This window comes from Tenrec ecaudatus, chromosome 10 (genome assembly GCF_050624435.1).
Source record: "Tenrec ecaudatus isolate mTenEca1 chromosome 10, mTenEca1.hap1, whole genome shotgun sequence".
Taxonomy (NCBI): Eukaryota; Metazoa; Chordata; class Mammalia; order Afrosoricida; family Tenrecidae; genus Tenrec; species Tenrec ecaudatus.
Genome location: NC_134539.1, coordinates 156,502,835 through 156,528,006, shown reverse-complemented (window position 1 = coordinate 156,528,006; position 25,172 = coordinate 156,502,835). Strand labels below are relative to the sequence as shown.

Below are 25,172 nucleotides of genomic sequence, written 5' to 3'. Positions count from 1 at the left end.
ATCTATTCACGTTTCCTCTCCACTTTTTGATTGGGTTGTTTGTATGTTTCTTGATAAGAGGTTGTAGTTTTCTGTAGACTTTGGAGATTAGCCCTTTATCAGATGCCTTTATCAGATGCCTTTATCAGAGGCTTTATCAGAGGCTTTATCAGAGGTATCAGTACTAAGTATTTCTTTCCTTGCTCTGTGGGTTCTCTTGACTTTTGATGAAGGCTTTGGGAGCCCACGACGTCTAGGAGGGCCGAGTCCTTGCATTTGTCTTCTGTGGTGTGGACACTTTTCATTATGTTTGGTAGCGTGTTTATGCCTTGTATTAGGGCCGTTAAGTTTTTCCCTATTTTTTCATTGATGGTCTTTATGGCTGTGCGATTTGTATTTGGGTCTTTGATCCATCTTGAGTTTGTGTTTGTAAAGGTGTGAGGTGGGGGTCCCGTTTCATTCTTTTGCAGGTGAGTTCGTTTCCCCAGCACCGTTTGAAGAAAAGGCCCTCTCTTGCCCCTTTCCTGTGTTTGCGTCCTTTATCAGCAATTAGGTGTCCCTAGGTACTTGGTTGTAGTTCTGGGTTCTCAATTCTCGGTCTTCCTATAGATCATTGTACCAGTTTCAGACAGTTTTGGTTGCCATGGACATAGAATAGACTTTGAAATCTGGGAGCGAAAGGCCTCCTGCTTTGTTTCTCTTTTTTAATGGAGTTTTATTTATCTTGGGTTTCTTTCCCTTCCATATAAACTTTGTGATTACTGTTTCCATTTGTTTGGAGAATTGTGGTGGAATTTGGATCGGAATTGCAATGATTTTGTAAAGAAGAATAAATGAATTTGATTTATGGTGCTGGCAAAGAATATTGGCAGTACCATGGATTGCCAGCAGAACCAACAGATGTGTGTGGAAAGACGTACAGCTGAATGCCCCTGAGAGGGGAGGATCGTGAGACTCAGCTTCACGTCCGTTGGGCATGTTATCAGGGAGACCAATCCCTAGAAAGGGCATCATGAACTAAAGTGGAGTGTTGTGGTAGTGACACCATCTGGTGCCAACTTGAGACTATTCAGAGTGAAGGGGTGGAGTTTAGCCTGTCAATCAGGTCGCTGCTCGATGACCTCCTTTGGAGGAGCTAAGGAGATAAATAGTTCGCTGGAGACAGGACACAGACACTCTCTGCTTCGTCTCCCTTCGAGACGTCCCTGTGGACAAGCCACATGGAGCTACACTGATGCAGCCAGAGCCTTGGAGCTGGAGGAGCCACGTGGAGACCCGCGCCAGCGCTGAGAGACCTCCACCACCACTTTCCACCCACTGGCCTGTGATCTTCCTGCACTCGGTGTCATTGCGTGCGGCTGCGTGAGCCTGAAGAGGGATGCATGGACGAGTGTGGGACTTGAGTTCGACTGGGCTGGGACGCTGTCCTGATATACACTTACTTCTTGATAGAGAGCTCTCTCTCACACATGAGTGTGTCTGGATTTGTTTCTCTAGCCACCCAGCTGAACAAGGTTTCTTCTCTGGCCTGCATCTTCCTCAGGCCGAGAGCACCATGGATCTGGTCCATGTCCTGAAATGACCCCCATCAGCAGCACCCTGAGCTCAGGATGATGAGTGGGCAGGCAGCATGCAGGGAAGGGCAGCTGGGCAAAACCAGGCGCAGAGACTTTGCTGTAGGAGCCTCAGGGGGCCTTGGACATCCTGCACGGCCTTCTGGAAGCTTCCTTCCCGGCTGCCCAGAAAGCCGGCAGGAGAGGGCAGGTGAGATCGGGGATGACTTCTAGTCACTGGCTGGCCTCCTTCGGACACTGGCCATGTGTGTCCACTGGCACCGCCACTTAGCTAACGCTGGCTTTTAAGTGAACCTCTTTTTTTTTTTTTTTAGTTTTAAAAGGAGAACTGTGTCCTTTTAAAACAATGTAGCAGATGATAAAGCCAGCCCCGTGCAGCCAAACAGGGCAGGGTGCAGTGTCTGTGGACTTTGCCAGGCTCTGAGGCACACGGCAGGGCGGGAGCCTCCCTCGGCTCCCAGGAAAACTGCCCTGAGCAGTTCCACTAGCGCACGCTCTCTGCGTGAGTGATACCGCTTCCCAGGGGGCCCTGGGCGGTAATCACTCCCAGTGCAGGTGAGGGGCCTCGAAGAAGAGAAGATTCTGAAATGCCGTTCATACCTGTCTCCTCTGTTTTGTTTTTTGAAAAGAGGGTCATAGGTCAAATCATCGTGGGAAACCCCGGCTCTTGGAAGTGAATTTAGAGGCTGGGGGATGGTGGGAGGGCACTCAGACCCAGGCAGTTCTCGCCTGGGGTCTTCCTAACACCCGAACCTGAACACAACACCTTCCGTATGCCCGGCCTGTGGTGTCAGCAAGCCCATCACTGTCGGGTCCATTCAGACCCAAGAGGCCTTGCATGAGGTACCTGAGGCTGGGAGCCCCTGTGGGAGCAGACAGCCTGGCCTTGCGTCTACATGGCGGGCTGGTGGTTCTGAACTGTCAGCCTATGGTGATCAGTCTGCAAATATGAGCGGGGGCGGAGGTGGGGGGGAAGATGGAAGGTGAAGCTTTGGGTGAGGGCAAGAGATTCCGGGACAGAAGGATGGTGGGGAGGTTCCTGGGCCGGTGGGTGGCGGGGAGCTCACGGAGTTCAGCAAACCCGTCTCTAAAGACCCTGTTCAGAATCCAAGTGCTACGTTTGTGCGCGTCTGCAGCTCCCAGCGAGGCGGTCCCACCACCCACGGCTACCCCCTGGGGGTCCCATCGGCAGGGACCTTCCTAGCTAACCTGCTTCCCAGATGGGCAAACCGAGGCCCTGGGAGGGTCAGCATCCCACTCCAGGCCACATAGCCTGCCTGCGGGAGAACATGGACTGAACACACCAGGTGTCTGTCAGCACTTCTGGTGGGGTGGGGGAAGGGCCCGGTCTCCACCAGCCACCAGGTCCCGCTCTGGGCCAGCCCACGGTCAGCCTTTTTTGGTGTCCTGCCTGCTAGGGGAGGGGGGCGGTTTGGGGCCCAAACAAGCAACACACATGCATACACATATGTGCACACACACGCAGGCACATGCACACACGCATCTACCTTCTTCTCACCTGGCCACGCCCCTGGGGGTGGTGTTTTGACTTTCCCCAGAACAAGGTGCCTTGAAGATAAGGAGTCCGTTCACTCTTCCTATCGCCTTGATTATAATTGCCTTGATTTTGAAAACAAAGTCCACTTTTATTTCCTACTCTGTCTCCCTGTTTGTCCAGCCAGAGTCTACACTCCCATAAGAATGAATGGGTTCTCCTGAGACCAGAGGAACTAGATGGTGCCCCACTAGAGAAGTGATTCTCAACCTTTCTAATGCCGCTACCCTTTCATACAGTTCCTCATGTTGTGGTGACACCCCCCCCCAACCATAAAATTATTTTTGTTTCTACTTCATCACTATAATTTTACTACTGTTATGAATTAGGTGATCCCTGTGAAAGGGTCATTCGATCCCCAAAGGGGTCGAGAACCGCTGAAGTAGAAGGTCTGGGAGACTGTGGGAGACAATGTGGGAGAGAACTGAAAATCAGGAGACCAGACTTCCTGGTCAGACAGAGGCGGTGGGACCCCTGCAGGCTTGGAACAGGACCAACCTCTGCAGTAAAATAATCAACTTCTAAAGGTGAAAGGGCAGCACCTACCCAAGGTTCAGTGGGTCAGGGAGGGCAGAGGGGTGGGAGGAAGAGACTCAGGGAGGAAGTGGGGGTCCGTGGAGGGATGGCCACGAGTGAGTTGTCACCAGGTGTGTGTGACCTGTTGAAAGGACGGTGATGACCTGCACTTCAGACCTCCGTCCGATTCACAAGGAAGCGTTTAAAACAGATGAATGGACGGGTTCCCCTGTATTTGTCCCCGTGTCGAGGAGGCAGGAATGGACAGCATCCGGGGACAATTTGTCAGACTGGGTGGAGCCATCAGGCTCTAGGGGAAAAAACGAAACTTATCCTTGCTGGCATGAGGTCTTGGCCAGCGTCCATCCGTAATTATGGGGACTTATCCCTGGGGACTCTGTTGGGTAAGAGTTGCCTGCTAGCCTTAAGGTTGGGAGTTCAAACCTACCGGTCGCTCTGAGGGAGAAAGAAGAGGCTGGCAGCTCCCGTGGGCTCGCTATGAGTCAGAGTTGAGTGGATGACAGATGGCTTGGTGTTTCGTTTGGATTCTATGTCCAAAGGCACCCCAGTGTCCCTGTGAGATACCAGCTAGGCTGCTCACCCAATGTGATAGTTACATTAATTCCATGCCAACTTGATAAACAAGTATAGGGGTGACGCCAGCTGTCAGTCAGATCACAGCCTAAAGATACCTCCTTGTGGGTGTGGCCTTCTCAGGAGGGTTCTGGGAACTTCTCTCTCTCACTCTCTCTCTGCCTTTGTCTCCCTGTGGACAATCCATGTGGAGCTACGCTGAGAACTGAGTGAGCCATGCCACAGAGACCCACGGAGATAGCCCTGGGATGCTTTAGCTGCCATTGGATCTACAAGACTTTTCACCCACCGGCCTGTGATCTTCCTGCCTTCGACATCATTACGAGTGGCCACGTGCATCTGAAGAGGGATTTATGGACTAGTGTGGGACACATGGGCTAATCGTGGACTAATGGACCTGCTCTGGAAGGGGATGAGATGTTTTCTCAGCCTACAATTGCTCCTTGATATGAAGCTCTCTCTTACACATCTATGAGTGTCTCTGGATTTGTTTCTCTAGTCCACCCAGAACAACACACCCGAGGTAGGTGGTTCAAACCCGTCCAGCCACTCAGTGGGGAAAGACGAGACACCTCTTGAGCAGCTGTACTTGTCCTGCACGGTGGTTGGGAGGTGGGTTTGACTCAGTAGCAGAGGGTCTCAGGTTCCTTATTCAAGGGCCCTGGTGATGCCAAGGTTAAGCATCCAGCTGCTAGTCAGATCCCACCAGCTGTTCCCTGGGAGGACATAGGTGCCGGCGGTCGGTCCCTGCAAAGATGGGACCGTTCTGCTCAGTCACGGGCGTCCCTGTGAGCCCAAACTGGAGGGGTGCACACAGCATTCTTCACCCACAGCCTCTCGGTCGTGCAGATGGATGCTAATCTGAAGGCTGAGGTTCTAGCCCACCCTGAGGTGGTGAGGAAGAACAGCCTGGTGAATTGATCTGCTTAAAGCCCAATGGAGAGGATTCTACCTGGACACAGCGGTCTAGACTCCACGAAACTGGAAGCAGGGAGATCGCTGGTCGGTGGGTGCAGAGTTGCGTGGATCCAAGCTCCGCAGGAGCATGGCAGGGCAACCACTGCTCGCTCCCAGGTCACAGGTCACCTGGGCCTTGGGGCCCAGGAGCCGGAAAGGGAGGGTCAGGGGAGAGAGATCCGTTTTCCAGAGGGTCTCTTATCAATAGGCCATACGCCCCAGGAGGCTGTATTCCAGGCAACGGAAGAGGGGCCCTTGGATCAGGAGAGACAGAGACGGAGACACAAGACACCCCACCCCCTCCACCCCAGGAACCTTCCCTTTCAGCCTGTGGGGAGCGTCTGAAGCCACCTGCCACCTGGTCTGCTGAGGGCCAGGAATTCAGCCAGGAGCCTTCCCTGTTACTGCCCCCAATTGCTCAGCCTCTATCCTCCGGGCCCCACACTCCTACAGCCCCCCCTGCCCTCCCCACAGATGGCCCTGACTTCTGTTCTTCCAGGAAACCTGCAGAAGGTCCCCACATGGCCTGGCTGGATGGCCCCTGTCCCGGGCATGGGGCTGACTCCCCACTTGCCCTCCTGTGGCTCCAGCTCTGCCCCCAGCCTCCCGTGGCTTGAGACCAGCACTTCCCATGACAGCTGCCTTTGGGGAAAATAAACTGACCCTTGAGTCAGTCACCCTGATTTCAGAAGGCAGGCACTACTGTGATGGGAAGTCTAAACTGGGGGTGGGGGTGGGCATAGTTCTCAGGGTTCAGTGACACCACAGTATGGATAGATACTCCCCTACCCCCACCAACCTCAGCCTGAGTGAGAGGCGTCCCTTGTGTGTCTTTAAGTCGGATTTGTAGGTCAGACGGGCAGGCACACACAGTTCTTATTTCCGGTGGCTGCCTTGAAAACGAGGAGCCCTGGTGGCGTCGTGGTTACACGTCGGGCTGCGATCCTCAGGGCTGGCAGTTCAAAACCACCGGCAGCTCCTTGGGAGAAAGGCTGGGCTTTCTACTCCCGCCAACATTGGCAGCCTCAGGAACCCACAGGGGTGCCGTGTGTCAGGTGGTCGGGAAGGTAGGTTTGTCACTGTGGTGTTGGCTTTGGGCATTTTACCAGGAGGGACCCGTGCCTGGAGGAGGCCATTAGGCTGGGCAAGGTGGGGGGCTCAGTGAAAAAGAGGCAGGCCTTCAGATAGCTTGGCTGACACCGTGCCTGCTGAGTGGTCCTCCTACGGGACTGGGATTGGGAGGGTGGAGAGAGGCTGGGCGGGGGTCCCTTCTGCTGGGGTGAGGGGCCGGAGCCCACCTCACAAGAACGATGTCATGGCAGGAAAGTCGGGCTCCGAGGAGCCTTTTCAAAGACTTAAAACCGGCCCCCACCACGAATGATGGGTTCCCTCGGGAAGAATCTGTTGTCAGTCGGGGTGGGTCCCAGCTTTTCTGTTGTTTAAGATTTATTGTCTCTTTGTTGTTGTTGCTGGTGTCAGGTGGACCGATGGGTTCTGACCCACAGCGCCCCTGCACACCACAGAAGGTGGGGCTGGAGCCCGTGGAAGCCGTCTCCTTGTGGGCCGTCCTTGTTCCGCTGCCCCTCTCCTTCACCCAGCGTGATGTCCTTCTTGGGACCCGTCTCTCCCGACCTGTCCAAAGGACGTGAGAGGCAGTGAGGGCCAGCTCGCACCCCTTCTAAGACAGGCAGGATCCGCCTGTGAGCTGGGTCTTCCAAACCCGTGACCAGTTGCTGCAGGGTCAACCTGATGCCCTGGTGGCCCCGCCTGGTGGCCCCTCCTCCTCAGAGCCTGGCCTGGCTCATCTTGTCCGGAATTCAGCCACAGTGTAGTGGCCTGCCCAGGACCCAAGAGATACTCTGCAGAGGGGGCGCTCTGCCCCCAGGCCCCACACCTTCACTCCCCAGGAGAGATTCCTGGACCTGACCACAAGGTCTTGACCCCCTGGGCAGAGCCACAAGGGGGACTGTCCCCTAGGGGTGTGTCCCAGAGCCCATGTTTGCTGTGGAAACACAAGGCCCTGGATGACTTTTGAGTCTTCCCTTTGTGGGGGGTGGGAGTGGGTGTGGGGGGCGGGGACCTAGGCAGGAGTGGGGGAGGCAGGCAGCTCTGGGAAGAGGGGTTTTGGAGTTGCCTGGGGGCGTCTGGGCTGCTTGCTTTGGGCGAAACACAGGGTTAGTGTGTTCAGCTGTGAACATGAAGGCCGGGAGAACCACTGAGCAGTCAGCCCCAAGGGCCCTGGGAGCCCCGTCCTGCTCAGGAACACTGGGCTGCCTGCCGGGAGTCAGAGCTGGCTCGGCATCAAGTGTGTGTGTGTGTGTGTGTGTGTGTGTGTGTGTGTGTGTGTTTCTGATTCCAAGACCAACAAAGAGTGGCTGCAGCAGGTTCAGCCCAAGTGCCCCTGGTGGCACCAGGCCGGTCAGTCAGTGGTCAGCCAGCAGCTCCAGCTTCCTGAGGGGCACCAGGCCGAGAGTGGGAACCCATACCCCCAGTCTTCCCTACCCCTGCTACTGACCTTGTGCTCGGTGCCTCTTACACCAGCTTGACCAGAAGAGCCACCACCATGGTCAGTGCCATCACCAAGGGCAGCCGGCCGCTTGTGCGGGGAGCAGCATCTAAGGGGCAGGAGGGGCCTGAGGGTCACCTTGTGGACCAGCCACAGGCCCTCATCTCGTGGCCCACCATCCTCCCCCGTCACCTGCCCAGCCCCAGCCAGGCTCCCCAGGGACCATTGTCTCTGCAGCTTTCAGAGAAGGGTAAGGGTCTCGGCGTGTGTGAGGGGCTAATGGAGGGGGTTTTGCAGAAAGAAGGCCCTGGCAGAGCCATGCTGGGGACAGAGGCCTGGCTGAGGGACGCTTGTGTCCCCTCCTAGCCCAGGACTCACCTGGGCAGTGTTGGTCCGGGCGGAGCAGGGGCAGGAGGGTGGCCAGGCGCCCATCGTTGGGCTCAGGCTGGATGCCCAGCAGCCGGCACAGGAGCTCGTACACATGCACGCTCTCGAAGGGCCCCACCTCCAGGCCCGCCCAGAAGCTGGGCCCCACTGCCCGGAAGATGGTCTTCATGTCTTGGTGCCCGTTGTCAAAGCCGTGCTCCCCTCTGTTGAACTGGACGTTCAGCCTCTGCAGGGGGAGGGGTTGCTTTGGGCTCCTGGGGGACTCCAGCTTCCCTAGCTGCCCCAGCCTCCTCCCACTGTCCCCAGCTCCACTCAGCCTCCTCCACTGTCCCCAGATTCCCCCCTGTCCCCAGCTCCCCCCTGTCCCCAGCTTCCCCCTGTCCCTAGCTCCCCCCTGTCCCCAGCTCCCCCCTGTCCCAAGCTCCCCGCTGCCCCAGCTCCACCCAGCCTCCTCCACTGTCCCCAGGTTCCTCCCTGTCCCCAGATTCCCCCACTGTCCCCAGCTCCCCCTCTGTGCCCAACTCCCCCAGCCTTCTCCACTGTCCCAGGTTCCCTCCTATCCCCAGCTTCCCCCAGCCTCTTCTTACTGTCCCCAGTTTCCCCACTGTCCCCAGCCAGTGTCCTCAGCCTCCTCTACCCTCCCCCCACCCCCACCCTTTTTTAGCTTCCCCAGCTTCTCTGGGTCCCCTGTGGGTTTCCCAGACTGGAAATCTCATGGGAGCAGAGAATGCTATCTTTCTCACTCTGAGCGGCTATTGGTTTCACACTGCTGCCCTTGTGGTCAGCAGGCCAAGCCCCTAACCACCACGACCTCAGGGCTCCTTCAGCCACGGCCCTCCAGTGGGTGGGACTCAGCGCCCTGCGCCACAGAGTAGAACTGTGGGTTAGAGACTGTAGCGGTTTAAAGGGGAGCAGCCAGCTGTAGGGCAACGGGTGGTTTTGAACCATTGACCTTGCGGTTAGCGGCCTAACGTGTAATCCACTGCACCCTCAGGGCTCCCCACAGGCTGCTTTAGATCGGTACCCCGTGGATGACGTAGCCGGGGTCACTGTACACGAGCAGCGGCGTGATCCGGGCGTTGTTGGCGTAGTGGAAGGCCGGGGGGAACTCCTCCTTCTTGTAGACGTGGAGCCGGGGGTGCGCGTTCTTGAGGGCTTTGTACACCGCGTCCAGCCGGCCCTCCTTGGGCAGCAGCATCCCGTTGGGTCCGTAGTCCAGCAGCTCGAACTCAATGTCCTTGAAGGAGAAGTTGGCAAACTGGTGGAACTCCACCGGGTCGCTGGCCTCCTTGTGGACGGTGGTCATGCCGTGGTCCGAGGTGATGATGAGGTTGAGGCTGCCGGCCAGGCCGCTCTCCTGGATGCGCTGGCGCAGGTAGCCCACGGTCCTGTCCACCTGCCTCACCATGCTCTTCCTCTCCTCGGACTCGGGCCCGAACTTGTGGCCCGTGGAGTCCGGCTCCCCGAAGTAGAGCGTGACCAGGTCCAGGCCGTCCTGGGTGAACCAGTGCATCACCGTGTCGATGTTGGCCCTCCACTCCTCCTCTCTGGAGTAGTTGTGGAAGGTGCCCTCCTTCCGGCTCTGCGTCACTGCCATGCCCTGGTAGGTGACATTCCCTCCGGGGTAGAAGAAGGAGCCGCTCTTCAGGCCCTGTGGGGGTGCGCGGGGAGGCAGGGGAGGCATCAGGGCCGTGCAGTCCTGGGGGACCCTGGGAGGCCGCCCTCCCACCCACCATGCCCTGCCTTTCCACACTCTTGGGGAGCCCGTGATGCTCTCCGGTAAGTGCTGCGGAAGAAAGATGTGGCTGCCTGCGCTTGTAAAAAGTCCCAGTCCCAGGAGCCCTAAGGGGAAGCCCTCTCTGCCAATTATCGGGGGGCTGTGAGTCAGAGTTGACTCGATGGCGGTGGGTTTTAGGTGGGTTTCCTGGGGCGGGGGCAGTGGTTCTGGGTTGGGATGCGATCCGTATGATTGACAGTTTGAAACCACCAGCAGCCTTGTGGGAGAGACTGGACTCTCTCCTCCTGTGAAAGGTCAGTCTCAGACACCCACAGAGGTCGCTGTGAGTCAGCATCAGTACTGACTCCATGGTGCCGCGGTTACAAGTTGGGCTGCTAGCCACAAGGTCAGCAGTTCGAAACCATCGGCGGCTGTGGGGAGAGATGGGGCTATCTGCTCCCACAGAGAGTGGCAGTCTCAGCGACTTGGGGGCAGTGAGTTTTGGGCAGCACAGTGGTTAAAGCACCCGGCTGGTAACCCAGAGGCTGGGGGTTCGAGCCCCTCAGCGACTCTGAGGGAAGAAGGAGAGGCAGCCTGCTCTCCAGGAAGGTGGCCCCTTGGAAACGCACAAGCACACAGGGCCGTCCCCCGCCGTCAGGTAGGGTCACTGTGAGCAGGAACAGACAGGATGGTGACAGTGAGGGGCTAGGCATACCTTTATCTCATGTAGTTGCTGCTGAGAGCTGTGTTATCAGGGGACAACCAGTGGGCTCAAGGGCAGATAAGGGGAGAATGTGAGTGTGTTTCCCTCCCTCCCCGCCTCCAACACACACACTGGGCTCCCATCTGGGCCTCTGTCTGTCTGTCTGTCCATACACACACGTCTCTGTCCACATGCCCTCAGCCTTCAGTCTGTTCATCTCTCTGTCTTTCTAGACCCAGTTGGCTGGGCTGGGGTTGGGTGGGGGTCCTGGTGCTCACCCCTAGCTCAGCATGAGCCCCTCACTGTGGACAGCAGCTTCTCGGTCAGGTGGTGTCTGAAGCTCACTGCCTTCTCCCCATTTTTTTTCTATTTCCAACTTTTTCATTTTTAGAGTTTAATTGGCACATAATTTACATACCATACAATTCAATCATATCAAGGAGGATTGTGCAATCATCACCATATCACTTTTAGAACACGCCCCCCTGCATGGTAAGTGCCCCCAAAATGAGCTGTGCACTCAGTCCATTCCATTGTCCCCCTTCCCCATTTTACGTCCAGCCTCTGAACCTGAGCTGCTGAGCCCAGAGAGGATGGTGGGGGTGGCAAAGGGGGACAGATCACAGAGCCACTTCCCTTTCAGGTGGCTTCTTGCCGAGTCTCAGGTATCCTGTGACCCTGTGGCCAGGGTGACCCTGTGGCCAGGTGCCCTGGGCAGCTGGCTCCCATCCTGATCCAGGGTTCACATACTTGAGCCTGAGTCTCTTATCATGGACCCCTGTCCCCCTCAGCTCAGCACCCCCTGAGCTTGCCCTCCCCATCCCACACAGGCATCCAGGGGGCACCTTACCTGCCTCTGGGCAGTGATCCAGATGGGCACGCTTCCATTGTCCCACCACTTCTCGACGGTCAGTGTGGCATGGTAGGGCAGCTTCACCTTGGACGTGGTATTGTAGAACATGTTGTGGACCACCCCGTGGTTCTCAATGTATTTGCCTGCAGGGGCAGAGGATGGGGTGGTGGGACCCAGGGACCCAGAGGTGAGGTTGGGGCAGGACTATGTGCTGGGTCAGGAAGTAGGCTGGGAGACAGGAATGGACTACAGGCCAGAGGCAGTTGGGGGTCCTAGAGTAGTCTGGGGCAGGGGGTCCTGAGCAGGCTAGAGGTCAGGAGAACAGGAGGAGGCTGTGGGACAAGAACAGGTTGGGGATAGGAGCAGGCTAGAGGCCAGAGTAGGTTGGGGGACAGGAGCAGGCTAGGGGGGGGGGGGCGGGCAGGATCAGGCTGGGGACAGGAGCAGGCTGGAGACAGAGCCAAACTGGGGGTCAGGAACAAGCTGGGGACAGGAACAGACTGGATAGGAGTAGGCTGGGGAGCCAGAGAAGGCTGGAGGCCAAAGAAGGTTGGGGGGGCAGGAAGAGGCTGGGGGACAGGAGCAGGATGAGGGTTGGAGCAGGTTAGGGGGCTGGAACAGGCTACCACCTGGAGCCTCACTACTGCCGGGGGCAGGCAGGCTCACAGCAGAAAGCCTCAGCCCGGCCCTACCCTGGGGTGGGGTGGGGTCTCTGCCAGGTAGTCCCTGCTCAGCTCAGTGGTGAAAGGAAGGTTGATGGTGTCAGGATGACTAGAAGTGTCCACTGCACTACCCATTTGAGACACTTCAAAGACAAGGAAGAGGTGGGGAAGGAGCAGGACCTCTTGCCCCCACTTGCTACCGCCTCCTCCTTCTGCTCCTCCTACCCCTCCTCCAGCGAGTCCTCCTGGATTGCCTTTAGGACAGTGCGTTTCTCCAGAGCCCACCTGTCCCTTGCTGACTGTCTCCATTCCATTGGCACTAAGAGAAGCTGTTGTCTGGTGTGACTTGCTGTTACCCAGGTCCAGCAGGATGAGTCGCTGCCCGGCCTTGCGCCATCCTTGCTGGCGTGTGTGAGCCCGGGAGTCCTGAGGGTCTCCTTGGGACAGCACCCCCTCTGTGGAGCACGGGCTGTTCCCCTGATTGCCTGTAACCTCTCAGAGCCTCTGCTGCTGGCTCCTCTTGTCCCCATACCTTCCCCCCCTCACCCCCTCCTTGATCCTGGAGGCCAGCACTCACCGGTGACCAGGGTGAAGTGGCAGGGGCTGGTTATGGTGATGAAAGCAGGTGTCATGTAGCGTGCCTTCACCCCATCCTGGGCCATGGCGTCCAGGTTGGGGGTGTCCACATCCTGGTCGTAGTCCCAGCGGAAGCCATCGAAGGACACCAGGAGCAGCTTGTGCCTGGTGGCCTTCCCCTGGATGGGGTTCCCGGCCCCGGGGGCCAGCAGGGCGGCCAGAGCCATGGCCAGGAGGGCGGCCCGGCAGGTCTCCATGTGTCTGTTCCCTGTGAACGGCTGACCGGAGTGTACAGCGGGGAGGACAAAGTCCCAGTGTTGCCTGCTGGCTGCCTGGGTGTTGCTGAGCGTGATGACGTGATAACGCAGGACTGCTGCTATCTGCCAGCCTCTGCTTGCCGCTCTGCCTGTCACCTCACGGCCGCACGCTTGGAGCCGGGGGGCCCCCTCGCTATCCATCACCTTCTCGCCCTTCTCCCCCACACACCCTGTCTCTCTGTCCTCATGGCCTTGCACACACTGCCACCTCTCTCTCTCTCTCTCTCTCTCTCTCTCTCTCTCTCTCTCTCTCTCTCTCTCTCTCTCTCTCTCTCTCTCTCTCCATTCACTCAACACATTCCCATGAAGCAGCTTAAAGAGCTGGTGGTCGCGGGAAGCCCTCTGCTTTGCTGGGGGCCATGGGCTCCGGGCTGCCTGTCCAGCGGAGGCGGGGGCCCTCTTTGCGCATATGCCGCTTGTGGTTGGGGGCGGGGGGCGCGGTCTGGTCGGCTCTGACTCATGACAACACCATGCCCCGCAGAAGGAGACACTGCCCATTCCTGACCCCCCGCCCCATGGTCCGTGGGCTCCCATTAGGGGTGGGAAGAGAGAGAGGAGCGGTCATGACCTGTCCGGATCCATGAGGCCCGGCCATTACTTGGTATTTATTAGGACCTGTCTGGATCCATGAGGCCCGCCATTACTTGGAATTTATTAGCCTGAGCTCTGGGCATTCTTCTACCCCAGCCTAGTGACAGCGCACTGCAGCTGTGTTTGACACACTTGTCTTGCCAGACATAGATAAGGAAGTCTCCATCTATCTATACGATTCTGTTCTGCGGTCACTATTCCCGGAATGAACTCTGCTTGCAACCTTGGGTAAACATGTGTGTACTGATTATATATAAGCACCTGCATCTTGCTCCCCCCACTGTTGCTCTCAGGAAAACACCTGCATCTTGCTTCCCCACTGTTGTTCTCAGGGAAACATCTGCAGCTTGCTTCCCCCATTGCTGGCCTATATAAGCTATAACTTTCCATTCAATACACGAGACTTGATCAGGATACTGTCTTGTCTCCATTTCTCGCGTCTCTTGTCCCCCGAATTCCCACTCTCTCCTCCAGGATCCACGTTGAAGTTCCCGCGTGACGGGACAATGACCCTCCCCAGCAGCGTGTGAAAGTGGGGAGGGGGGTGGCGTGGCCGGCTGCAGGGTGTGTGTGTATGTCGTGGGTGGTCATCTGAAGCATCACAAGGAAGGTGACATGGGACACAAGTGACAAGGTGCGTTGGGTCAGGGTGGCAGCCAAGGAGCCAGCATGGGGCAGCAGGGCAGGGTGAGGGGCCCACAGTGACATCCTACTGCGATGCAGGTGGAGGATGGATCGGATGAGAAGGCAGAGATGGGCCGTCTCAGGGAGGGGCCTGGTGGGCGGTGGCCCTGAGGGTGTGCAGGTGGGGTGAACTCCTGGCCAGTGCTCTGCCTCACCGCCCAACCTGCCTTCTTGCAGCCTCGGCCGCCTCTCTGCATTTCTAAGCATCTGCAGTACAAAAGCCCAGCGTCCTGTGGAGCCACTGACCCCGGTCCAGTCCACCATTTGGCCTTGGTGCACCTGTCAGCCCTACCATAGCAAAGCTGGCCACACGGCACTGTTTCTGCACAGCAACCGCTCCCAGACCCGTGGCTTTTCCGATAGGCACACCCCTAGTGGTGAACACCAAGCTCAGGGCCCTCAAGTGGATGCCACTCACAGAGACCCCGCAGGCCAGGGTAGAACTGCCCACGTGGTTTTCCGAGGTTGTCTTTTATTATCAGTATTAATTGGGCGTTAATACATACATCGTTCCAAAGTTCAGTCCCGTCAAGGAGAATTGCACAATTGCAACCACAATCAGCTTCCAAACATTCCTTTTCTCCCGGAACTCCCCGACATCGAGACTGTAACTCTTTACGGGATTAGAAAGCGTCCTCTCTCTCCCTCGGAGTGGCTGGTGGTTTCAAACTGCTGACCTTGCAGTGAGTAGCCCAACACGGAACCACTCACAGATGTCCCTGAAAGGGCCCTGATGGTCTAGGCCTCTTTGCTTGCCTGTGCTTGTGGGGTTTTCTGGATCCAGTGGGTCTGGGGCCACTGGGCCGCTTCCAGGGGGCGGTGGGTGGGTCAAGGTGGCTTGTGCAGGCAACAGTTAGTAGTGCCCTCGCTTTGCAGATGAGGAAACTGAGGCAGAGCGCAGACGAGGCCAATGAGTAGTTGAAGGAGTCCAGGTTTGCATGCAGGGCCCTGGTCCCAAAGCCCCAGCTGTTGTGACGTAAAGACTCACAGAAATGGGGTATCTGTGGCTTAAGGCTGAAAACGGTACGACGTCTCCCAAAGAGCCCAGGTGAAGTCCCGGCTGTGTGTTGGGCTGTGAGCTGCACAGGTAGAAAGAAGTCTGAAACCACCAATGAGAGAAACAAATTCATAGATAGTCATATGGGCCTAAGAGAGAGGTTTACATCAAAGAGTAATTGAACATTGAGAAAGCACCCCAGCCCAGTCCAGATCAAGTCCATAAATCCGATATTAGCCCATATGCCCAATACCAGTCTATAAACTCCTCTTCAGACTCATACAACACATGCAATAATGCTGAATGCAAAGATCACAGGTCCGTGGGTGAAAAGTCTTGTGGATCCACTGGCGGTGGAAGCATCTCAGTGCTGGCATGGGTCCCCAAATATGTTAGATTTAGGACACTGCTTGCAGCTAATAAATTGTCAAGTTACTTCCCTGCAGGCAGTCAGGTGCCAGATTACTGTCTAGTGCCCCCATGGGTAGGCCTGCTCCCTGCTGCTAAGGACAATGGGCTACTTCTCCTTAAAGACTTGCAGTCTTGGATTTGGTTCCTGTAGCTGGAGTTCACACCCCACTGATAACAGTTCCAGGGAACAGGCCCAACTGGCTCCGAGACATCCACAGTTAGGCTGCCATCCTGAATCTGGAATCCGTCCATTTTGTCACATGTGTACCCCCAATCCCTCCTCTTCCTATTGCATGGATCCCCCTAGATCACCCTCTTCCATTACTGTATTGCCTACAGCACAACCCTTTCCTGTGACGTACGTCTTCCCCTGTCATTAGGGGGCTGGCACGTCCCCAGAGAATATATAAGCCTTGGTTAGCATTAAATCTCTCTCTCTTTTCACGGGGACCAACAAGTGGGGCTGAGGTGAGCATGCTACCACGAATTGTGTCTGACTCCATATTTCAACCTCTTCTATCTCTCCTGCTCGCTATGACTTTACTTTAATCTTTACTTATTATTGCCGTACAACTGCGCCTACCGGCCCTGTGATGATGTGTGAGGGATAGGACTTCCCCTGACATTTGGTCACTCTTTTTTTGAGTCTCATCTTTGCGGAGATCCTTGTGCTATTGGCGTTGCTGCGCAAGCACTGGACTGCTGACAGCAGGGCTGGCTGTTCAAACCCACCGATAGCTCCTCTGGGGAAAGCCAAGGCTGTCTGCTCCCAGTAAGATATCTAGCTTAGGAAACACCGGGGAGCGGGCCACTCTGTCCTGTGGGACCACTGTGAGGCAGAGTCACCTTGCGGGCAGTGGCCTGGGTCTTTGAGGGTCTTACTGTCAGGGGCGTGGGGGGTGGGGCGGGGCAGGCAACTTTTCCTTCGGAAGCAGAGTGCAGCTATGAGTGCATGGGTAGGTCTGCTTTCTGCCTACACGGTTGCCTTGGGGCGAGGTCGCAAGGGGGTCCCTAAGCCGGAGAGAGAGGCCATTGGGGTGGGGGGGTCACCCATCTCGAGTTAATGTAAGGCCCCCCCCTCCACACACACACTATATATCCGGGCCTTTACCTCTTTTATTGGTGGTGGTGGTGGTGGGGAGGGGGGTTGGGGGATATTGGTTCGTGTTCTATCTCAAGCTCTCCACGGGGAAGCTTCTATCTGGTTCAGCCTCGGGAGGGCGCCGGGCGCTCCGTTGTGCGCTCTCATGTCTTCCTGTAGTCTTTAAATCACGGGTTTTATTCCGGTTGTGCTTCAAGATGTGCCCGGCAGACCTGAGCCTCCGATGCCGCCAGTTCCAAGCGTCCCATGGGCAACATTGAGGGTGCCCTCAGGGTCTTGCAGCCCCTCTCTAGCGCCCTTTCAGAGTTGTGGCCCCCCATTCACATATCTGCCCTCCTGATTTCCCCGTGTCACCTCTTGGATGTCTGTGGACAACCGGCCTCCGTGAGCCCGTTCAAGAGCCCAGGCTCCAGCAGTCTACTCCACGAACAATACTCGGTCAGCTTTCCAGAAGGCTCTCAGGGCATTTGTGGCTTAAGGATTAAAGATTTCCTCCGGGCAGTAGCCCCAGGACTTCCAGAATATATGTATATTTAAATCATTTTATTGGGGTTCTTTCAGCTCTTATCACACTCCATCCATCCATCCACTGTGTCAAGCACATTTGTACATTTGTTGCCATAATTTAAAAAACATTTTATTTCAAGATAAATAATAATTTATAAATTATCAAGGGTTCATGAGGGAGGAGGGAGCAGGGAGGGAGAGGGAGGGGAAAAAGGAAAATGAGGAGCTGATCCCAGGAACCCAAGTGGAAAGCGAGTTTAGAGAATGATGAGGGCAACGAATGTATAAGTGTGCTTTACACAATTGATGTATGTGTAGATTGTGATAAAAGTTGTATGAGCCCCAATAAAATGATTAAAAAAACATTTTCTTTCTATTTGAGGCCTTGGTATCAGCTCATTTTCCCCATCCCTCAAGAATCCTTGATAATTAATAAATTAGTATTTTCTCATGTCTCCTTTCACCCACTCTCCTATTGTCCGCCCCCTGGGAGGGGGCTTATGTAGATCATGGTGATCAGTTTCCCCTTTCTCCTCCACCTTTCCCACCCGCCCCTGGTATGGCTGCTCTCATGATTGTATTTTTGATGGACTTTGCTGGGCCCGCGTATCGTTGGGTCGGTCGCACGCAGCATGGCCGCTGTGAGCCAGGGCAGCCTCGGACAACGGCGCCACTGTGAAAGGACTTGCTTGCTACCCCACGCCTCCCTTGTGTGGCATCCCGGGCACAGCAGCCCTAGAGAGCAAGGATCCTCGCGGCTGCACCCTGGGCGGCATTGTGCTCAACGGGGAGAAGGCGGCAGTGGTCAACCATCCCACTGGCCTGGATCCACGCTCTCGGATGCGGTGGTCAAGGGTCCAGATGGCGTGCTGCGGTGCCGGGCCCATCTGCCACTCAAGGGCTCCACGGAGCGTGAAGGAGCAGAGCCTCGGGGGCACTTTGCCCGTGCCGTGGTGTTCCCAGTGGCCTCTCACGTGTGGGAGTCGGGCCTTGAGCCACGTGAATGATGGGGTTGGGGAAGAATTCTGGACAAGCCCTGGGTGCGCAGGACACACCTCTGCCTGGAAGGAAGTGACGGTCGTAGTGTCCCTTATCAGCGAGGGTGGCAACACTGGGCTTCATGCACTTTGGACATGTCCTCCAGAGAGAACCCGTCTGTGCAGAGCAATCCCGGCCTTGGCGAAGCAGAAGCTCAGCAAACAGGAGGATGGCCTTCGACGAGAGGGACCCACGCAGCCACTGGACCACGGGCTCCCCACTCGGGGTGTGAGGATGACTCCGTGCACCTCACCCAGAGCCGGTACACCAGCCAGGGAGCGTCTGTGTGCTCGGCGGCCGCCTCTGCCCTCCTGGGCACCTGATATGATGGGTCAGGACTCACGAGCCCCCCAAAGACCGCCTTCTAGTCAGAGCCCGTTTCAAATCTGTCTGCACCAGATGTCCCCACCCTCCCGGCCACATGCCACGTCTTGCTGAGCCACTGCCCACTGTCCTCGGGTTCCGCTCGGCCGGGACGGCGTCTCAGATACCCCCGTTGTGGTCGATGTGATCCTGATGTTTTTGAGCGGGTTTGTAGACGGTCCCTCACCTGTGACTGACCCTTGGCTCCCTGGGGATTAACCTGGAGTTACCTTTCGTGCGAAGCAGCCCTGGGAGATAAAGATACCGTCCCTATCGCCTGGTGTCAAGGGCACACACTATCAGTCGGACTTATCGCTCCGGGTGCTGGCCTCGCTCTGCTGGCTGATGGGCAGCTTCCCATTCTCCCTGCTGTGAAGATGCCTACCCCCCCACCCCCACCCGGCCCCCTTTCCCCGTCTGTTCCTGGGCATCAAGTCAGTGTGTGCAGCCCACCTTGAGGGCCTGGGAGGTGTGCCCCTGCCCCGCCCCCGTGAGGGCTCCTGTCTCATCTCCTCACCCAGCCCATCAGCTGGCCTGAGTGCTTGCCGTCTAGGGGCTAGACCGGGCTGCCCCATCGAAAGTACCGTGGACCACCAGAAGAACCAGCACAGCCGTCTTGGAGGAAGTGAGGCCGGAAGGCACCTTAGAAAAGTTGATGGTGAGGCTTTGCCTCCTGTACTTTGGGCATGCTGTTGGAGACAGACACCGTGCTTGGTAAAGGGACAGTGAGGAAGCCCCTGGACAGATGGACGGACGCGCTGGCTGCAGCGGGGCTCCAGCAGGGGAACCATGAGGAGGGGGCAGGGCAGGCAGTGCTTCCTTCCGTCGTGCATGGGGTCAGCGCCGACTCGAGGGCCCCAACAGCAGCAGTACCAGCTCCACCAGCCGTCAGTTATCCGGTTTGCTCCTGTCCTGGCCCCAGGTACTCTTGTGCTGTGTCCCGAGACCCCTCACTCTGCCTCCACACCTGTGGGTACTGCCTCATGTTCTGGGCCCAGTAGACACTGCGATGCCTGCTTGTGTGGGTCTGCCCCCAACCCCCGCCCCAGGTCAGCAGCTCCTCCCCGGAGCCCCGGTGCCTTGCACGGGCAAGTGGCTCCTAGAAATGAGGCCCGAGCGCCAGGCTGTGGTGGCACGTGGCTACAGCCTTCTTCAGGCCCCTCCTCTGCTGTGCCAGAGACCAGGCACCCGCAGCCCGATCAACTGGAAGGGAGGACGCTGGGCATCCCCATGTCTGCATCAGGGGGGCCCTGCAGTTGGGTACGTGGCTCAGTCCCACACAACACTCTGCCTTTTCAGCAATTGAGTTCAGGAAGCTATTGCACTGGCCACCACCACCCTCATCCGTCCAGGGCAGCATTCACGAGGAAAGGGCATGTGAGGGGCGCTAACAGGTGGCAGGATGCAGGTGAGAAATGCTCAGGGTGCAGGGGCTCAGTCAGGACGGGTCACAGAGTTCCCCGAGGGCTGCTGTTCAAAGCCCAGAGGGCACACCACTCGGCTGTAAGCCTCCCCCCTAAATGCGTCCAGTTCCAGCTTTGCACATCAGCAAAACCAGCTCTTCCAGTGAAGTTCCCAGAGTCCCCCCACTCCCCCAGCCAGCCTCCTGCACAGAGCCCTCCACTTCACTGGCTCCCTGGGCTGGGAAGCCCGTCCCTCTGGGCCCTGCTCTGGCTCCTGGTCCTGCTGCTGCTCCTCTGACGTCGCAGCTGTCTTCTGGATCCATGAGGTTCACTGCACAGGGATCTCGGGTCCAGAGGACACACACACTCCCCTCCTGGCTCTTGCTGGTCACGAGATCCCTCCTCCAGCCCCTCAGGTGCTCACTTTATACCCAGCAGGATGGCTCTCCAGGGAGTCCTGGTCACAGCCACTCACAGGTGAATCCCATCAGGATCTGCCCCCCCCCCCCTTCTGACCAGGGCCACTCAGGGAGGGGTGGTTTGGTGGGAGGTACAGAGAGTGAGACTACAAGGGCGACATTCGCTCACTCGCCACCTGCAGGCGGCTCTGGCTCAGCCACTGTTCCTTTCCTGCAGGAAACCTGTAGTCACTGTACTGTGAACACGCCCATCACAGGTTGCTACCAGCCACTCCATGGCCTTCTCACCCTGATTCTAGAGCTCCAGTTTCTAAATTGCCCTGCCGGGAGGGGTGAACGTGACATATGTATGGTGGAGGATGTCCACTGTAGCCCAGCCTGCCCTTCCCCGTGCTCTGCCCCTGCAGGGGCTGGAAGACCAAGCAGCATTGCAGGCCAGTGCCGCCCACTCCTCTAGTGATGGGCAATGCCTCCCCCTCCGCCGTCCACCCCCCTCCCCAGCTGTGAGCAATGTCCAGTGGATCTCCCAGTGCCAGGCACACCAAACTCGAACCAAACTCACCGGCCTGGAGTCCACTCCGACTCCCAGGGACCCGGGAGGACAGGGCAGAACCGCCCCAGTGGGGTTCCGAGACTCCCGCTGTTGACGGGAGTGGAAAGCCTGTCTCTCTCCAGGCAGTGGCGGTGTGAGGAGCTTCGGACCTCGTGGTGAGCAGCCCAACCCGAGAGCACTCCACCGCACGGCTCTGCCGCCACCGGGCACAAGTAGGCACTTTATCAATGGTTCTGGAACCCCGGTGGCAAAGCGGGTCACTCACTGGGCTGGTAAACTAGCGGCTGCCCCATCGGAGAAAGCAGAGGCTTTCTACTCCCACAAAGAGTCACCGTCTCGGAAACCCACAGGGGTGATTCTACCCTGACCTCTGTTGGGGGCACCCGGGGCTGAGCGTAAAACGCCACTCCTTGGGTGGGTAGCTGAGCGCCTCTCTGTCTGCGCCTCCGGGTATGCACGCCCCCCCAAATGCAGCAAATGCACCTGCAGGAACACAGCAAGCTGCTGCCTGTGACCCAGCTGAGCAGTGCGCGGATTCTTCCTGGAAGCAGAGGCCACGTCTTTCCGAGGGTGTGCGGTGGGTTCCCATCGCTGCCCTCCCGGGGAGCAGCCCAGCACTGGGCCCTGGGGCCACGAGGACTCCTCGGGCGCACGGTGGAGACCGGAGCTTGGTCTGGACCATCTGCGGCTCCATCTGGGGGGACAGTTGAGGTGCTGCCAAGGGGAGCCAGGCTGTCCCTTCTCGCACGGTGGTAGGGGGGTGGGCATTGGGGGTGCCTGGGCAGTTCCCTCCTTTGCAGGAGTCTGGAAGTTGAGCCCCCCCTAGTTTGCACTGAGATGGGGGTCTCAGTTGGTCTTTGCAGCCCTGGGTCCAGGCTCTTTGTCGGGAGAGGCTCGGCCGCCAGCACACGCCGTGCTGCTGAGGCTGCCGGTGGACTTGAACCTGGCTTTACAGTTGGGCTGCCGGGCGAAGCAAGTCAAGAGAAGCTGTGTGGGGAAGAGTCAGGCCTGGGGGCCTGGCAGGAGGGACGCCCCACGTCAGGTCACGCATGCTTTCTTGGAAGAAGCCCTGTTCTTGGGGGCTGGTCTGAGGGCTGGGTACCTGAGCCTTCCAGCCTGGCATGCTATTGGGTGGGTGAGAGGCCTCAGGGGGTTGGGGGAGTGCTGGCAGGGCCCAGGTGAGGGCTGTCCTCTTTGGTGTCCATGGGTTTCTGGGGAGAGGGGCCCCAAAGGCCACTGTCCTTGGAGGCTTTGTGGGGGAGGCCCTGGGGCAGCTCAGGCCCTGTCTCTGAGGCCTGGTGTTCACCCCTCCCCCCCCCCCAGCGACCATTGGCTGGGTCCGTCCGAAACACAGAAAAAGGTAACAAACTCACTGCCCTCTAGTTGATTCCGACTCACAGCCCCCCTGCTATCTCCACATCTTTCTCTCGCTGAGCTGCTGCCGGGTCTGAACTGCTGACCTTGGGAGGAACAGCCTAACCTGCAACAGGCCGCGGCACCAGGGTTCTGCCCAGAGAAGCACAAAACCCCGAGCCAAACTCGCTGCCATGGGCTCCGCCCCGACAGGCCTGGAGAGAGCTGCCCCCAGGGGTCCGCGGCTGTGACTCGACTCGTCGTGGGGCAGAAACCCGGAACTGTCTCTCAGGGCTGGGGGCTTCGAACCACGGACCGCGAGGTTACCACCGAGTGTGTAACCCATGGGTCAGAACCCCACAACACCCAGAGCCAAACTGACTCACAGCGACCCCCAGGACAGAGCAGACCTGCCCCTGTGAATTTCAGAGACGGCACCTCGCTGTTATTTACTTATTTAAATGAAAAGATGGTCTCATTGGGGCTCTGACAACTCTTGTCACCATCCATATACCGATCGCGTCGGGCATGTTTGTACGAAAGCTGCCTTTGCTCTTTCCTAGACGCTTACTTTCTATTGAGCCCTTGGCTTCAGCTCCTCTTTTTATCCCTCCCTCCCTCCCCCAGAGACTGCCCCTCCTTACAGGAGTAGAAAGCCTCGTTCCCCCGCCCTGCCCCCCTGCATGGACTCGCTGGTGGCTTCAAACTGCTGACCTTGCAGAAGTAGCAGCCCAGCTGTTACCCTCTGCTCCACTGAGGCGCCTTACAGAAAGGCAAGAGAAGCAAAGGGAAAGTCACTGAAGACCACCGTCCCCCCCCCCCCCAAGAGGTCACAGTGGCCAGCAGTTCTCGTCTGTCCAAGAGACCGGGGTGGGCGCTAATTTTAGTTCCCTCTTCATAGACACCCTCCCCTCCGCGCCTTCCAAGGTCCATGTGATGAAAACACATTTGTCCTGGACATGGTGTGGCAAGATGACTGGGGCTTCTCAAAGGTTCCAGAGCATCTGGCTAGGGACTGTCCAGGGGACCGGGCACCTTGAAGAGTCTATATTTCCTGAATCCCTCAGACTTGGTCTCAGGCTTCCCTGCCACCAGTCTTGCTGTGGGATGACCAGCTGTCCCAGGCCCTGTGGGTCAAGCCTGGGTGGGGGTCGAAGCTGTCTGCATCCCCGGGAGCACGCAGTCGGGTGTCAGCTTGGCTAGGCGCTCAGTCCCCTCTGTCAGCGTCTAGGGTCTGCGCTGTGCAGGTCAGTGTTGTCCCCTGTCCCTCGCTCCCCTGTCCCTTGTGTATCTTCTTTTGGGGGGACCTTGCTCAGAGGGCTGGGCAGCAGCTTAGCTGTCTGCTTCTGCAGGCTCCCAGCTCAAGTCTGCCCACTCGGGCCACCAGGGTCAGCGTGGCCTCAAAGATCACTAATGGGCAGAGCGAGGACAGAGGGGCTGAGGGCTGGGCCCCCACTCAGAGTGGCTTCATTCTCATAGCAAAACAGCCCTGTACCCCCTGTCTTTCCAAGCACATTCCAAGGCCACACTCTTGGGCCCAGGGGCTAGGGCAGCCATTTGGCTTTTTTTGGGGGGGGCACATTCCATCTGTAGCAGCCCCCTTCGCCCTCCCCAAGTTAGTGGTCTTCCAGCCTCTCCTTGCCCTCCCCTTCTAGGCAATCCCATGTTTCCATTAGCTCTTGGTTGAGGTCCTGGTCTCCCACCTCCCACCTCCTCTTCCTTAGGGGTCACCTGCACCAGCAGCCCACCACACAGACACCCCCCCACCATCCCCAGGCTAGCTGATCAGGGCACCACCCTGGGCAAGGGGGTCTGAGGACCCTGGGGGGAGGGGTCACTGCCTGGGGAGAGGCAGAGACCCTTCTCTCAGGGGCTGGGGGCAAGCTAGGTGGGCACTGGGGCAGGAGGAGGCCAGGGGCCTGGGGTCACTCTGTGTGTGTGTGTGTGTCACTGTGAATTCCTTTATTGTTGGTGCTGCCCTACTGTGTGTGTGCACACATGTCCCAATGTGACTACCTCTGACTGTGGGTGCTGCTCCACTGGGTGTGCCGGGCCCCACTGTGGCCTGGTATGGTTGCTGATGCTCTGTGGGTGCGGGGCTTTTGATCGAGTGATATGCACCAGGTCCATTGTATAGGCACCCGTGGGGACACAGACAGACCCCCAAGTCTTGTGGAGCATTGGAACCTCAGGACCCATCATGTCCCCCTCCCCTGAGACCCAGCAGCCCACCACGCCTATCAACTAAGCATCTGGGCTGTGGGACCCCACACCCTCCAGCCAATCCCAGGGCCCAGGCCCATGGTGGGAGGGCAGCAAGAAATAAGCCTTCCTGCCTCCCCTGGGCAGGAGCCCTGAACGAGGCATAGGGGGTTATCCTGAGGCCAGCAGTTCTAACCCACCAGTCTCTCCAAGGGAGAAAGATGAGGCTTTCTGTTCCTATGAGCAGTCTCAGTCTGGGAAACCCACCGAGGCAATTCTACCCTGCCCCACAGGGACCCCGTGAGTCAGACTCGCCTCGTTGGCTGGGAGAGCCTCTCTGGAAGATGCCGCCCCTCCTGGGCGTCACTACCCCACACCCTAGTTCCTCTCGTGGGGAGGGAGGGCTTTGGCCAGGGAGGTGGTCCAGGGCCGGCCAGACTGCTGTCTCCTCAGAGCACAGACCCCTCCCTGGCTGCTTGGACTCCCCTCTGAGACCGAGACACTAGGGCACAGCTGGCTGGACACCCCTAAGCTGGTGCTGTCCCCCGCCTCCCAGGACTTGAGCGGGGTGCATGTCTAAGTTCATGGAGTCACTCTGTCCTTGCCAGCAGCCACCGCAGGGATAAATCTTCCCTTATCTACTGCGAACTCTG

At 57.8% G+C, this 25,172-nt stretch overlaps 1 protein-coding gene across 1 annotated transcript; it reads right to left on the bottom strand.

Moving 5' to 3' along the window:
* Nucleotides 1-7,598: 7,598 nt before the first annotated feature.
* On the bottom strand, nt 7,599-12,836 carry ENPP7 (ectonucleotide pyrophosphatase/phosphodiesterase 7). The gene is made up of 6 exons (XM_075559707.1): nt 12,581-12,836; nt 11,339-11,484; nt 9,093-9,719; nt 8,060-8,294; nt 7,712-7,790; nt 7,599-7,626 (listed from the first exon to the last, which is right to left on the bottom strand). Exons 1-6 carry the CDS (start codon nt 12,834-12,836, stop codon nt 7,599-7,601), a joined length of 1,371 nt encoding a protein of 456 aa, XP_075415822.1.
* Between the last annotated feature and the right edge of the window lie 12,336 nt (nt 12,837-25,172).